At 39.3% G+C, this 15,422-nt stretch overlaps 1 protein-coding gene across 4 annotated transcripts in view; it reads left to right on the forward strand.

Annotated features, from left to right (window-relative positions):
- The window catches only part of ccdc15 (coiled-coil domain containing 15), a 39,989-nt gene extending 38,006 nt beyond the window's left edge, over positions 1–1,983 (forward strand). For all 4 annotated transcript variants that reach the window (XM_060846949.1, XM_060846951.1, XM_060846950.1 and 1 more), the window contains 2 exons: positions 282–430; positions 1,743–1,983. In XM_060846949.1, the coding sequence (XP_060702932.1) occupies positions 282–430; positions 1,743–1,858 (265 nt within the window). In that variant the 3' untranslated portion in view covers positions 1,859–1,983. The remainder of the gene's footprint in view (positions 1–281; positions 431–1,742) is intronic.
- Positions 1,984–15,422: the final 13,439 nt, after the last annotated feature.

Genomic DNA, 15,422 nt, shown 5'->3' on the forward strand with positions numbered 1-15,422 from the left:
AATGCTGATGGACCTGGAGTATAGTTTTTTTGTTATATTCAATCCTCTGTGTTTTGTCTATGAACAATAAGAGGCTGAGTAATCATCTAATGATAAACTTTAGTTTTAATGATGAAGGAATGAGAGATGGTGGTGGATGAGTACAGTTGAAGATATAGATGAATGTTAGGTAAATTGGAGTTGAGTATCTTCAAAATCACTAATAACAGGTTACCATTTCTTTTGACTGAATCAGCTGCCTTCTACTCTAGTTCTATTCAGTTGTATTTAACTTATTGCAGATATATAGAAGCCTTAAGAGCACAGATGATGGAGAAGATTAAATTGCAGAACACAGATCTACCTCCACTCTGTTGCTGTGGAACTGATTTCTGGGACTCCCATCCAGACAAGTGCGCAAACAACTGCGTCTTCTATAAAAACCCGAAAGGTACAAAAACTGGATTATGTTGCCTATTAGAATAAAATTAGTTTCCCTGAAATACTTCCCCTAAGAACTGTGGATACTTGCAAGTGATCTTTGATTTTATCTATCTAATGGCTGTGGGACAGAGAAATGCTGAACTCTGTATAATAATGTGTAAAAATATTGGAATTTCTGGATGAAATTTATCATGAAACATCTCTGATGAGTTGCTCGTGCCCCTTCCATTTTAAGAATTGAAAAATTAGGTTGGGATCTGCCTCTTCAAGGTTTCAGATACCTAAGTTGCATGGGGAAGTGGAGTTCTGGCTGCAACCAGATTAGCATGATATTTTTGAAAGACACAGCAGAGTCTTAATTGATAAATGGCCTACCCCATCCTGAAGATCCATTCTCTTTCACAAAATACTTTGTGTGTCCGAAAGCCTAGTTTTACACCAGGCTTCATGAGATACTATTGTTGTGATGACCAACATTGCACCCTAAATTAAGAATATAACTTTGGAAATTGCTCAAAGTATAGCATCATGTAATGTTACAAAATATCTATCACAAGTGCTAGAAAAGACAGTGGCCATCAAGGTGATTTCTGTCCTCTGAGGACATCGGAACGATGTTGTGAAACTTGAAAGGGTGCAGAAAAGATTGACAAGGATGTTGCCAGGATTGGAGGATTTGAGCTATAGGGAGAGGTTGAATAGGCTAGGACTGAGGGGTGACCTTACAGAGGTTTACAAAATCATGAGGGGCATGGATAGGATAAATAGACAAAGTCTTTTCCTTGGGATGGGGGAGTACAGAACTAGAGGGTGTAGGTTTAGGGTGACAGGGGAAAGAAATAAAAGAGACCTAAGGGGCAACTTTTTCACGCAGAGAGTGGTACATGTATGGAATGAGCTGCCAGAGGAAGTGGTGGAGGCTGGTACAATTGCAACATTTAAAAGGCACCTGAATGTGTATATGATTAGGAAGAGTTTGGAGGAATATGGGCCAGGTGCTGGCAGATGGGACTAGATTGGGTTGGGATATCTGGTTGGCATGGACGGGTTGGACCGAAGGGTCTGTTTCCATACTGTACATCTCTATGACTCAATGACTCTATATAACAAAGTTGTCCATTGCTTAAGACTTTATGGAACAACAATATCCTATCAATTATTAGGTATGCAGTCTGTGCAGTTTCAAGTCCAGTTTCAGGCTTTGAAGAACAAGTACTTGAGAACAGACATCTATAATCAAACCAACTGAAAAGACAGGTTTCACTATATATTTATCATACATTTTGTCTCCCTACGTTCCCCCCTTCCCCCACCCACAGTGTATGTCAAAGCACTACAGTCTGTATTATCTTCATTCGATGCTTGGGATGGACACTGTAGAAATGCCTCAATGAAGAAGATTGCATCAGTGCATTTGTGTTCGGCGTGGAAATAATTCATCTGCAGTGGGAAGCTAAATTCACTTTAGCAATTAATCTTTTCAAAAATGAGTCTATATGAAGATGTGTTCAGAAAATGTGTGTCTTTTTTTTAAATAACAATTGGTTCATAAATTATTTTGCTGCTTTTATTTAATTGTATGAGAAGTTGAGTTTTAAAAATTTTTAATCATTTTTCTGAAAATTTCAATTGAAGATGTAATGTTTGGTTACATTGAAAATATATCTCGACCATTTTTAAGGTAAAAGAATGGTGATTTCTAAATTGCCTAATTCTAGGAAAGGATAGTTTAACTACCAAATGCAAGAATCATTATTTAACAACTTACAATTGCGTACCTTTTCAATTCACTTTTTTTAAATTGCTTTTATTTTCCGTTCTTACTTGGTTTTGTAAATCTAGCCCCTTGTGGGGAGATGTCTGATTTTAAGAATGTTATCGACCTGCTAAAACCCTATTGTCCCCAGATGAATGTCGTCATTTACAGAATGTTCTCCACTAAATGCCACTCTAATTATTTTGCTGAGGAGAACATGATTGAGAGAGAGGGGTCAGGTGATGTGATTCAGCCTTTTAAGTACATGGCAATTATCATCAACCTGCAATTTCCCCCCTCCAGGTTATAAAAGACTTTTAAGTTTACATCTGCATTGGAAATTTATAGAAGGTCTTTGTCAGTAACAGATATCTGCTAGTTGTGAGGGACACTGGTTGTAAAGGTGTTTTCTATCCTTTGAAAACATATATTTCAAAGTTGATCATTGCTCAGGCTTTATGGAGCAACAATACCGTATCAATTATTGGGTATGCATTTTAAGTTAATGGTGTGAAATCTTTAAATTTGATTTAAACAAATCAAGCATAACCCAGGACAATTTAAACTGGCCACTTTTTTCGTGTGATGCTATATTTGTTTCATTTGCTTTTGTTTATTTATGTTTGTTTTTAAAGGCCAATTTGACAGTTGTGTTGAAATACTCTTTTCCTGGAGTTTATTGGTCTCATCACAAAACAAGCAGGTTAATTTCAGGAAAGAATAAATTTATATTTAGATTTGTATTGCTGGTGTCATTCTGTGAACTTGCTGTTTACATATTGATGCAACATATTGGCCAACAAAATGATTTTTAGAACACCTTGCCTACTTAAAGAACATTTGCAAAAATGTCAGAGATAATTGGGGTTAAGTTTATGCATTGTCAAAAGATTGCTGCTTCATTCATGTATTTCATAAACACTTCCTGTGTTTCAAAGTCTTCAACTTAAATAGAGGCATTTGTAACTGTTTTAAAAAGGCAAAATTGGAGAAGAATACTTCAAATTTCAATTTCCCCACATTATACCCATTTGCCACATCTTTGCCCTCAATTAACCTGTCAATTTTTCTTGCAATCATGTGCTCTTCAGTTTGCTTTGTTTGTCATCAGCAAATTTGGCAACAGGACTATTTTATCATTTAAGTTATTTATATAAATTGTAAATCGTTGAGGCCTGATCCCTGTTTCACAGCGCTTGTTTTACCTTGCCAACCTGAAACTTACTCTTTTAGTCTATTTCTAATTAGCCAGTGTGTTTTTAGTCTGTTTCTTCTATCCATGCCAATATGCTGACCCACGCCAGCTTTTACTTTTTAGAATAACCTTTTGTAGCACCATATCAATTACTTTCTGAAAATGCAAAGGTACATCCACTGTTCCCCTTCAGCACAGTGATTTCAGTTTCACAAAAACATGTTAACTCTGCTTTATGATCATGAACGTATCCAAATGCCCTGCTATAACTATTTTAAAAATAGTTTCTAACCTTTTCCCCAATAGATATTCAGCCAATTGGCTGTAGTTTCCTGCTTTCAGTCTGCCTTCCATTCTGAAAAAGGTGTTACATTCAATCTCTTGCAGTTAATGGGTCCATCCCTGAATCAAGAGAGTTTTGAAAAATTAAAATCAATCCATCAACTATCTGCCATACATGCTAGTCGCTGTGTGCACATCAGTGTGTTAAGCGTTTTTTTCTGTTTTGGGCGGCACAGTGGTTAGTACTGTTGCCACACAACGCCAGAGACCCGGGTTCAATTCCCACCTCAGGCGACTGACTGTGTGGAATTTGCACGTTCTCCCTGGGTCGGTGTGGGTTTCCTCCGGGTGCTCCGGTTTCCTCCCACAGTCCAAAAGTGCAGGTTAGGTGGATTGGCCATGCTAAATTGCCCGTAGTGTTAGGTGAAGGGGTAAAATGGAGGGGAATCGGTTTGGGTAGGTTGCACTTCGGCGGGTCGGTATGGACTTGTTGGGCCGAAGGGCCTGTTTCCACACTGTAAGTAATGTAATCTCACCAACCACTTATTTTAAGACCGTAGTGAGAAAATTGGTAGCCTTACATCTGCTAAGAAGATGTGGAAAAGCACTCAACCACGGGTTGGGCGGGGCAGCGTTTGTTCAGAAAAATTGGGGACCTCTGTTCTTAGTGTCAGTGGAACGGTGTAAATAAGGTGATAATATTTGTTCACTTGTGGAATGTGTGGCAGTACTTCCTTCTCACGCTGGAGGCGGGCATATTTCACAGTGGGATGTCTGATAAATAAGTTGTTGGTTTTTATGAAAAAGTCAACAAAACTCATACTCAATAGGAAAAGAACTTGCGATTTAATAAGCTGAGTGGAATATGCACGTAACAGAACAATCCTGATACATTTTCATGTATACCACACTGAGCAGATTTGAATTTATGACGCTCAGCTCCTTCATCTTGACTGTTCTGGGAAGAGAATGTCTCATTGCCTTACAGGCTAGGAAAACACGAAGGCTGAAATTTGGAAGATGTTCATGTGTGAGTGAGAGAAAACATTTTTCTGTAAATTACATTCACTAACTGAAGTATTCAAGGGACACAGAGATAGACAGGAAAGAAGCTGGTGAAAAGATTAATCTTTTATGGTCTGATTTGATATGGTGCTACAAAAGGTTTTTAACTGAGCCGTCTTGAATAGGTACTTTAACAATAGGATGATATCCATCAGAAACACGCAACCCATACCTCCAATAATTTGCTTGTCATTGATTGTGTCAAGAGTGTGGTGCTGGAAAAGCACAGCAGGTCAGGCTTGTCATTCAGGCTTATGCCTGAAATTTCGATTCTCCTGCTTCTCGGATGCTGCCTGACCTACTGTGCTTTTCCACATAGTCAACTCTGATTTCCAGCATCTGCAGTCCTCGCTTTCTCCTTATGGATTGAATGTGTGTGTTGTTCCCTGGAGCTTGAGATCCGGGAATGTTATGAATTTAAGTTACATCTTGGGAATCTAAGATTTTAAAAGATACAGTCATTTTGTAGGCAATGATACTGGGCATGTTAGCTGAGCGAGGTAACCCCATAACCTTTTTCACACAGTTTAGGCTAATCTCTCGTTATGATGTACTAGCCAAAGCAATTGACCATTTGGCCTGGCTGGATCAAGGTTTCCCACTTTGATGTGCATATAGCTTACTAAATCAAACGTACTCAGACCTGTCAATGCGTTTCTCTTCCTCTGCAAATTTTTGCCATTTTATTGTTGCTTATCTGATTAAGGACATATGGCATTTTTGTAATTTTAAAATTCTGCATAAAGACAGCTTGTTTGGAGCAATAAGGGGTGTAGCCTGAGAGAGGTCTTGGGGGTAGAAGCTGGTGCCTCTACTCTGCTAAAGGTTTTAAAACCTAAGCTCAAGCCTGGCTTGTAGGTATCAGTGTTACACTATAACATTGATGCCATTGGTAAATAAAGATAATAAACTAAACTGTCTGTAAGAGTTTTATATTCCAGACTACCACAGAGTATGATCTCCAGGATGAACAGAGAGAGGGTACAGGTCGAGTCCGTCAGAGATTTGCTGAGCCGTCTTAAATAGGTACTTTAACAATAGGATGATATCCATCAGGAACACCAACCCATACCTCCAATAATTTGCTCAGAACCAAATCTGATTTTCCAGAGTTCATCTCTCCCATCCAGTTATCATTGCTTCTGGGTGTTATTTATATCCTGTATAGTGCAGAGTGATGGAAAATATCTGGCCAATTCATCTGGTGTTCCTTTTTCTCGTCTTCAGTCTAACTTTCTGTCAGCCTTTCTATAGTCTCATACCCATTTCTCCCTGAAATGGAGTATAAGATTCAAACACGTTCCGGTAGCTACTTGCACCAAAGTATTTCTTTACTATGAGATCATTCATTAATCCTATACCAGTTTAATACAGCTTGCTGTCGGGTCAACTCCAAAACGTGCTGTTCTAAGAAGTTGTCCTGATAATATTGTGAACTCTTCCTCTAGGCTAACTCTGCCCATCTGAATTTTAGTCAATTTGTACATTAAAATCTCCCTTGATTATTGCCAAACATTTCTGAGAAGTTCTCATTATGGGGCATAAAGGAAGAAATAATATGGTTCCTGTTAGATGACTTCTTGCCTTTATCATTTCTTTCCAAACCTCCATTTCATCAGCTTCAAATAGTACATGTGTTCAGATACAGAGTTTTACCCTTTTACTCTCAATTTGAATTCTTCTCTTATCTGTTGGTTGACTATTAAATTATGATGGGCAGTATGAATTTATCATTTCTTTTCATTGGCGTTGACTTTACGCTGACTGACCACAACTTCCCAAATTTGATTTCCTGCTGCCCCCCCCCCAACACTTTTCATTTTAAAATCCTCTCTAGTTCACTAATCATACAATTGTCAAGAAAAATGGCCCATAAGGTATAGGATCAGAAGTGGGCTATTGGGCTCATTCATTCTACTCTGCCATTCAATGAGAGAGTTTCCCCGCATGATCATCCAACTCCCAGGTTTTTGTGCACCCACTAAACCTGTCTATAATTCTATACAGGCTATTTATGTCATCCTCGTCATTTAAGTCCTCACCTACTTTTGTGTTATTTGCAAATTTGACATTTGCTTTCATCATCCAAGGGGTCATTAAGACATTTGTAAATAATTATGGCCCCAGTATTGATTCATGCGGCATGCTAGTAGCCAGTCTGAAAACGTTCACCTTATTCCATCTCTCTGCTTCTGTTAGCCAGCCAATCCCCAATCCATTGCTAATAAACTACCTGTAATACCATGGGCTCTTATTATGTAGCCTAATGTGTCGCACTTCATTATATACCATTGGAAAATCCAAATATATTCCATCCATCGCTTGCTTTTTATCTATTCTGCTTGTTTTCTGGTCAAAGAATTTTAGTAAATTGGTCAAGCATGATTTTGCCTTCGTGAAGCCATGGGGATTCTTCTTGATCGTGTTATGTCCATATAAAGCACTGCTACTACATCCTTTTACAATGAAGTCCAACATTTTCCCAATAACATGTTAGGTAACAATAGACCCGTGAACTCTCTTTTTTTTGTCTACTTCCCCTTTTAAATAAAGATTTTCCAATCTTCTGGGAAATATCCATAATCTAAAGATGCCTAAAAGATTACTACCACTACACCTGTAGCTAGTTCCTTTAATATCCAAGGATGCATCCTATCAGGTCCAGGAGACTTGTCTGTCTTTAGCCCTATTAGTTTTCCAAGCAATTTCAACTTTTGTCCTTGAATATTTCATTATTTTGGGATGCTAATAGTGTCTTCTGTTGTAAAGATTGATGCAAAGAATAACTTAACCCCTATGCTACTTCCAGGTTCCCCATTATTATTTCCCCAGCCTTATTCTCTAAGGGGCTTATGTTCATTTTGGTTTATCTCTCTTTAAAGACATTCCTGCTGTCTGTTTTGATATTATTTGCAAGTTTACCATCAAAGTTTTTTTCTTCCTTTTTTTGATTGCTTCCTTTTGGTTTTAAACTTTCACAATGCCCTGGGTAACCACCACTCTCACCACATTAATTTTTTTTTCAATCTGATACTTTCCTTAAGTTCCCAGGTTAACCATGGTTGGCTTATTCCCTTCCTCTAATAATTTTTCCTTTGGAATATAAATTTATCGTGAACCATGAGATTGCTTAACCTCTCTGTATAGACTGTTTGTCATCTTTAACATTTGCCTTCCCACCTGTTTTATGCCATCCACCAAATTGATAGTAAATCCATTTGCCTCCAAGTCAATGATATATATTGTAAATAATAGAGGCCCCAACACTGAAACATATAGAAACAGAAGATAAGAGCAGGACCCTATTCAATATAATTATAGCTGATTATCGAGTTCAATACCCTAATCCTACCATTTCCCTGTATCTCTTGACCATTTTAGCCACTAGAGCTATAATCTACCTCTTTGAAAACACAGTATTTTGGTCTTAACCACTTTGTGCTAATTAATTCCAGAGGCCCACCATACTCTGGCTGAAGAAATTTGCCCTCATCTCAGTTGCAAAATGTTTGTACTTTATCTGTAATGACCCCCTCCCCCACCCCCCAAGTCATTGAGAACATCAATCCATCCATATCTAACCTGTTCAATGATGTTAGAGTTTTGTAGTTTTCCATGAGGTCCCCTTGATTTTTTTTAAATACTAGTGAATAAAATTCTAACCGTCTCAACCCCTAGTCATACATCAGTCCTCCCATCCCAGGAATCAATTTGGTAAACTTTTGCTACATTTGCTCTATAGCAAAAGCATCCTTCTTCAATGAGGAGACCAAAACAGCACACAATACTCCAGATGTAGCTGCACAAATACCCTATATAATTGCAGCAAGACATCTTTGGTCATGTACTCAAATCCTCTCGATATGCAGGCCAACATATCGTTTGCCTTCTTTATTGCATGCTACACCTGCATACTTACTTTAAGCAACTCGTGCACAAGGATACCCAGGTCTCGTTGAACAATCCCCTCTCTCAATTTATAACCATTCAGATGATCTGCCTTCATGTTTTTGCTATTAAAGTGGTAACCTCTCATTTATCCATGCTATACTATACCTGTAATTCATTTGCCCATTGACTCTCAGCTTGTCCAAATCACACTGCAATATCTCTGCATTCTCATAGTTTCAACTTTCACCCAATTTTATTCTTAGGTAAATTGAGATATTGCATTTAGTTCCCTTATCTAACATAATATTGTAAACACCTTGGGTCCTAGTACTGATCCCTGCAGTACCCCACACTGTCCTGCCCCTGAACAATGACCAAATAACACAATCCATCTCTAAGAGGTGTGATAGCTTCCTGATACAAAGACTCCAGGTAACACACCCCTTTCCTTAAAGCAGCACAGTATCTGTAGTTCAGCACCCAGCTCGTAAACCCTGGATCGAAGCTGCTCGAGGTTTAAACACTGCTGACCTGTTTGCTGTGTGTCAAGTTAACATCCACATGCTACAACTGTGACACATTACCTGTCATCTTATCCTCAACATGTTCCAAGAAAGTACTTAATTATTACATTCACCTTCATAATTAGTTATGTTTTTAGATATTTCATCAACCTGACTACCAGCTGCTATACTATTTTGAATATTAGGATTAGAATAAACGGTCATCACTTACCACATATTCACCAATTAACCAGCTGCTTCCCCAGTAGCAGATTAAGAATAAATTCCTTGAAACTGAAATTTAGGCAAAGGAAAAAGCAAAGTACCCCTCACCCTGTCATCCTCCTCCCATGAAGCTAATTCCATAAATATGAGCTTGTGGTTATTGATTGGTAAATACACTAAAAGGTGTGATTGTAAATAAATAGTGGGAAAGGTAAGAAAATGATTTCAGCAAAAATGGTGGAGGACATTTAAGGAGCTGAATATTCAACTCCTAACATATACCTAAAAATTCAGTATTTATTCCAAATATAAAGTACAGTCTGTACATACCTAATTCAGCACTCTCTGGTCCAACAACCTCTGTTGACCGTTATGTTCTGAAGACATAAACTCCACAATAGTTTGGTTTCCACTGTCCCAGAATTATTGTGGCAGTTAAAGAATTCATCTGAATTCTTTACAATACCTTTTTCATCTCATTTGCTATTGTACAGTATTTCTAAAACAGGTTTTAAAATTTTTGTGCTGATCCCAATAGGTAAACTACCAAGGACTGGCAAATTCTGGGATCCGCCAAGTCCCCACGCCAAGACTGCCTGATTCCACCTGTTAATTGTGAAGTATTCAGCCACATGTTATTTGCACACAACACAACACAGGATGTGTTTGAGCCACTTACCCATAATGGCAGTGTCTGAGTAAAATTTATGCTTTGCCCATTGGATTCAGATCAGCCATTTCCAATAACTCCTCTACATGGACAAGAAAAACATTTGACAAATTTTCTCATCTTCAGTAGGTGGCTAGGGGCAAGTGTGGTATTTTCCACCACTGCTAGTATGTGGTATTGGTCTATAGGTAGTTCCAAAGAAGAGGTGGACTAGACTTGAAACATAACATTGTTTCTCAATGCACAGACACTGCCAGATCTGCTGAATTGCTCTTGCATTGTGTTTGTTCCAGCATCCATAGCCTTTATTATTGGTCTAGGGGAAATTGCAGACGTTTGTTGTCACCAATCCTTCTTGTTTATACTGTGCCTAGGACCTAAGGAGTTTTCAGTGGTAGATGTAAAATGAGTAGAAAGGCACTGGGCTTAGTTAACAATATGGCATAATAGCGATATAGTTTGCACTGCTATTAATTTACAATTCTTTAGAATCCTCTGTTTCCAACAAAGACTGTGATGACCTCAGATTGGGTGGAGCTAATACTTTTTCTGAACTTTATGCAACATGTCCCCCTTAAACTTTTTCCTCTCAGTTAACCCATTTTTAGATTAGCCAATACCTCATTTCTGACTTCACAAATGCAGGTAATCTGGATATTTCACAATTCTTCCAGAACGCATTCTCTTCAACCTTGAAAGAATGGTGGGACTTTTGCGTGAGGACTGTTGACCCTGTTTCTAACCTGTGTACTTTTATTTACTTTAAAAGCTCAGATCAATACTCTTATGGACCACAGAGCTACTCTCTCATTATATAGACATGACAAGTGGTAGTTAAACCTGAGGGTCATCACACCCAAGATGAGAGGAGTAGTTGAGAAGCAGAGTCCTTCATGGTACCTTCAACCAGTGCAGGAATTTGAATTCTCACTGTTAGCGCCATTCTGCATCACAAACCAGCCATCCAACTAACTGAGCTAACTGATATGTACTCTATAGAAATAAGTAATATATTCCTTGTAGTATCTTAGATTTTTGCACACGATAATACCTTTCTGATTGAAATAGCTATTCTCTTTTTGGGAGTTATCTTGGAAGCTTAGACCAGGCAATTTGTTGTTGTTATAGTTTCTCTCAATTTGTTGGTCAGGTTTCATGTCTTTAGTCACTCTGTGGTTGTTTGGTGAAGTAGATTTTTTTCAGACTCTATCACTTTTCTGAAAGATTAGATTATTCACTCAACAATGACATTGGCTATTCTGTTTCAGAAGATAAGAACACTGATTATTTCCACCAGTCCTGTAAAGTCTGTTACTTCCTTCCTGTTGATAAAGTGAAAGAATTCTCTTCTTCAAACATACTTAATCCCATTCAACTTTTTCTTCTGTTTGAAATCTGCCATGAGTTTCAGACACCCAATTAAATCTTCAATTGATTACCTCTTGACTAGTTCATCAGTTATGGTTTGTTCCTGGGCCCATTGCTTACTGAGAGTCCATCAATCTCCTTTCAACTCTTCTGATGAACTTGAGAAAACATGCATGCAGTCTCAAAAGTGAAGATTTTGACTGGGAACAGTAAAAGCATTTTCAATTCTCATGCAAGTGTTGCATTGTAATTTGTAGTATTCCTACGCTTTTCACAGTTATTCTGCTTTCACCATGTAATCTCATCTCTAGACAATAACTGCTGCTCATTCCGCCATAGAAACTGGTCTGACAGGTCAATAACACTTGCTTTTGTATCAATTAACAGGATGTCCATTGACAAAGACAAATTGTTTTTTCAGCACCACACTTTTAAATCCAAAGACAAATTCTGTGTCGGCTGGCTCATCTGGTTGGGCAGATTTTCTTCATAATGTCTGATGTATTTTCTCCAATAAAAGTATTGTTTGATGTGGACACCTCTTTTAATGTTGGTGGCTGCTTGTGATAACCATCATGTCTGCTGTTCTGAAACTGTCTTATCTCTGTATATTTTCTAGGAGTGACCTATAATTTGTAACATTCTTTTATCCACGTTTGGACATTGTATGTCTGAGGCCTCTTGATGCACAGCACTGACGACAGGTTCTCAGTTCAGGTTGTAATTTTGCCCACTGAGCTGGTAGGTTTGTTCTCAGACATTTAATCCCCATGCTAGGTAACATCATCAGTGAGCCTCCAGAAACGCTGGTGTTCTGTCCCGCTTTCTATTTATGTGCCTTGATCTGTTACGGTGGGTGATATCATTTTCGGTTCTTTTTCTCAGAGGTTGACAAACGGGTTCAAAATCAATGTGTTTATTGAATGCCAGGCCTCAAGGAATTCCTATCTCTCTGTTTAGCCTGTCCTAGAATGGATGTGTTGTCCCAGTCAAAGTGGTGTCCTCCTTCATTTGTGTATGGATACTAGTGATAGTGGGTCATGTCTTTTGGTGGCTAGTTGGTGTTTGTGTATCTTGGTGACTGGTTTCCTGCCTGTCTGTCAGATGTACTGTTCATTGCAGTCCTTGCAAAGTATTTTATAAATGACATTCATTTTGTTGGTTGTTTGTAGAAGGTCCTTTAGGTTCATCAGTAGCTGTTTCAGTGTGCTGGTTAGTTTGTGTGCTGCCATGATGCCAAGGGGTCAAGAGTAGTCTGGTAGTCATTTCCAAGATGTCTTTGATGTATAGTAATATGGCTAGAGTCTCTGGGCGTGTTGTGTTTTGTTTGGATTTGTTTAAGAATCAGTGGACTGAGTTCATTGTTCTTGAATACACTATTTTTCTTCTGCTTGTAGTTCCTGGGTACTGCAGTGTGTTGTGACCTGTTTAAATAATGTCCAGGTGCAGCTCTGTTTGTGGGTGTTGGGATGATTGCTCCTGTAGTTAACTATCTGGTCTGTGTGTGTTGCTTTCCTGTGGACGCTGGTCTGCAGTTCTCCATTGACTGGTTGTTCCATGGTGACATCTAGAAAGGGGGGTCTGTTGTTGTTCTCTTCCTCTTTGGTGAAATTTATGCCAGCAAAGATGTTGTAAATGATATTGTATGTTTCCTCTAATTTGTTCCATTTCATGATGAGAAAGGTGTCATCCACAAAGCAGACCCAAAGCTTGGGTTGGATCGTGGACAGGGCTGTTCATTTGAGTCTCTGCATTACTGGTTCTCCTGATATTGGTGATCCTATGGGTGTCCCATTGATTTGTTTGTAGGTCTTATTGTTGTTGAAGGTGAAGTGGGTAGTGAGGCACAGGTCTACTTATTTGAGAATGCTGCCCTTGCTGATGGAGTTAGTGCTGTCCTTGGATAGTCTAGTAGTGAGGCCATGTTTCTTTGGCCTGGCTGATGTTAATTAATGTAAATAGAGCCGTAACGTCGAAGGAGAATTGCAGAGATGTGGACAAAAAGAACTTCTTAGCAGCACTGGAGTCAACCCTGAAAGACAATGCAGTCACGGAAGAAACTCAGCAGACCATCAGACAGACAGTAGCACCAACACTAAGCAGGAAGATAGAAGGGGCCACCCTCAACACACAGGAAAAGAAACCCAGAAGGATTCAGAAGAGACAAAGGGCACATGACCATCATCCTAAATAGAACACAGTACTTTGAAAAGGTGAATTCACTGCTCACAAATATCCACACCTAGCAACAGGTGGTGATAGACCCAACTCCACAGCTAGAAAACTATCACAGCAACTCTAAAGAAACTCCATAACTCAGGCGAGATTAACAAGACAGATTTCCAAAGAATGAAACCTGATGGATCACATCCCGCTTCTACGGATTATCGAAGCTACACAAACCAGGGCCCCCCAGGTGGATAGTTTCACTCCTTGGCACACCAACATACAGCCTAGCAAAGGAACTTCACCGTAAATGGAAACACCTAGTTTCATGCCACTCCACCCACTCCACCCAAGAATTCCTGAACATCATCAAGATACCAAGATAGAAGAGGGCAAAGTCATAGTCTCCTTCGACCTAACAGCTCTTCACATCAATTAACATCACCCTAGCCAAAGAAACACTGACCTCACTACTAGACAATCCAAGGACACAAACACCAGACTCCATCAGCAAGGACAGCATCCTCAAGCTAGGAAACCTGTGCCTCACTACCCACTTCACCTTCAATGAAAAGACTACAAACAAATCAACGGGACATCCATGAGATCACCAATATTCTTGGCAGAAGCAATAATGGAGAGGCTCGAACAAACAGTCCAACCCAAGCTTTGGGTCCGTGATGTGGATGACACCTTTGTGTCAAATTAGAGGAAACCTACATTATCGTTAACAAGATCCTTACTGGCATAAAGTTCACGAAAGAGGAAGAGAACAACAGACTCCCCTTCCTAGATGTCACAGTGAAACGAACAGTCACTGAAGAACTGCAGACCAGTGTATACAGGAAAACAACACACAGACCAGATACTCAACTACAGGGTATATTCATGAACAACAGGTACCCGATGAACACAGTCCACCGATTCTTAAACAACAAACCCAAACAAGAAGACAACACGCCCAGAGACTCTAGCTACACTACCAAACGTCAAAGACATCTTGGAGATAACTGCGAGACTAGTCTGACCTCTTGGCATCACGGTAGCCCACAAACCTATCAACACACTGAAAGAGCTACTGATTCTAAAGGACCCTCTACCAGCAACCAAAAAACAAATGTCATTTACAAGGACTGTAACAAACACTACATTGGACAGACTGACAGGAAACTAGCCACTAGGATACATGGACACCAACTAGCCACCAAAAGACATGACCCACTATCACTAGTATCCTTACACACAGACGAAGAAGGACATCAAGTCAACTGGGACAACACATCCATCCTTGGACAGGCGAAACAGAGACACGCATGAGAAGTCCTTGAGGCCTGGTGTTCAAACCGGAACTCCATCAGCAAACACATTGATTTGGACCCCCTATACAAACCTGAGAAAAAGAACCAGAAGTGATAAAATCCACTGTAACAGACCAAGGCACAAAAATAGTAAGTGGGACATAACAGCAGTGCTTCATCGGAGGCTAACTGATGTTACCTAACATGGGGATGAAGTGTCTGAGAACAAATCTACCAGCTCAGTGAGCAAACTTACAACCTGAACCTCAACCCGAGTTACAGTCTTCTCAAAAATCACAAACAAGTTCTTAGTGTTTGGAGTTTGACCTACTGTGTGTTCACTTTTCACATGCCTGTTGAGAGGATCCATACTTTATAAAGTGAATAGAGTTGAGATAGATTGGAACTCCCCTCAGCATCTGGAATGTAACGGACTAATTCAAAAAAGGAATTGGATGTCATTTATGGTTAAGGCATAACCATTTTTTGAATGACAACAAAAACAAATGCAGGAGGTCACAGTGGATCCGGCAGCACCTACATGTTGAGTCTAGATTTCATTGGAGCGCCTAAAACAGTT

The sequence above is a fragment of the Hemiscyllium ocellatum genome, chromosome 29 (assembly GCF_020745735.1).
Source record: "Hemiscyllium ocellatum isolate sHemOce1 chromosome 29, sHemOce1.pat.X.cur, whole genome shotgun sequence".
Lineage (NCBI taxonomy): Eukaryota > Metazoa > Chordata > Chondrichthyes > Orectolobiformes > Hemiscylliidae > Hemiscyllium > Hemiscyllium ocellatum.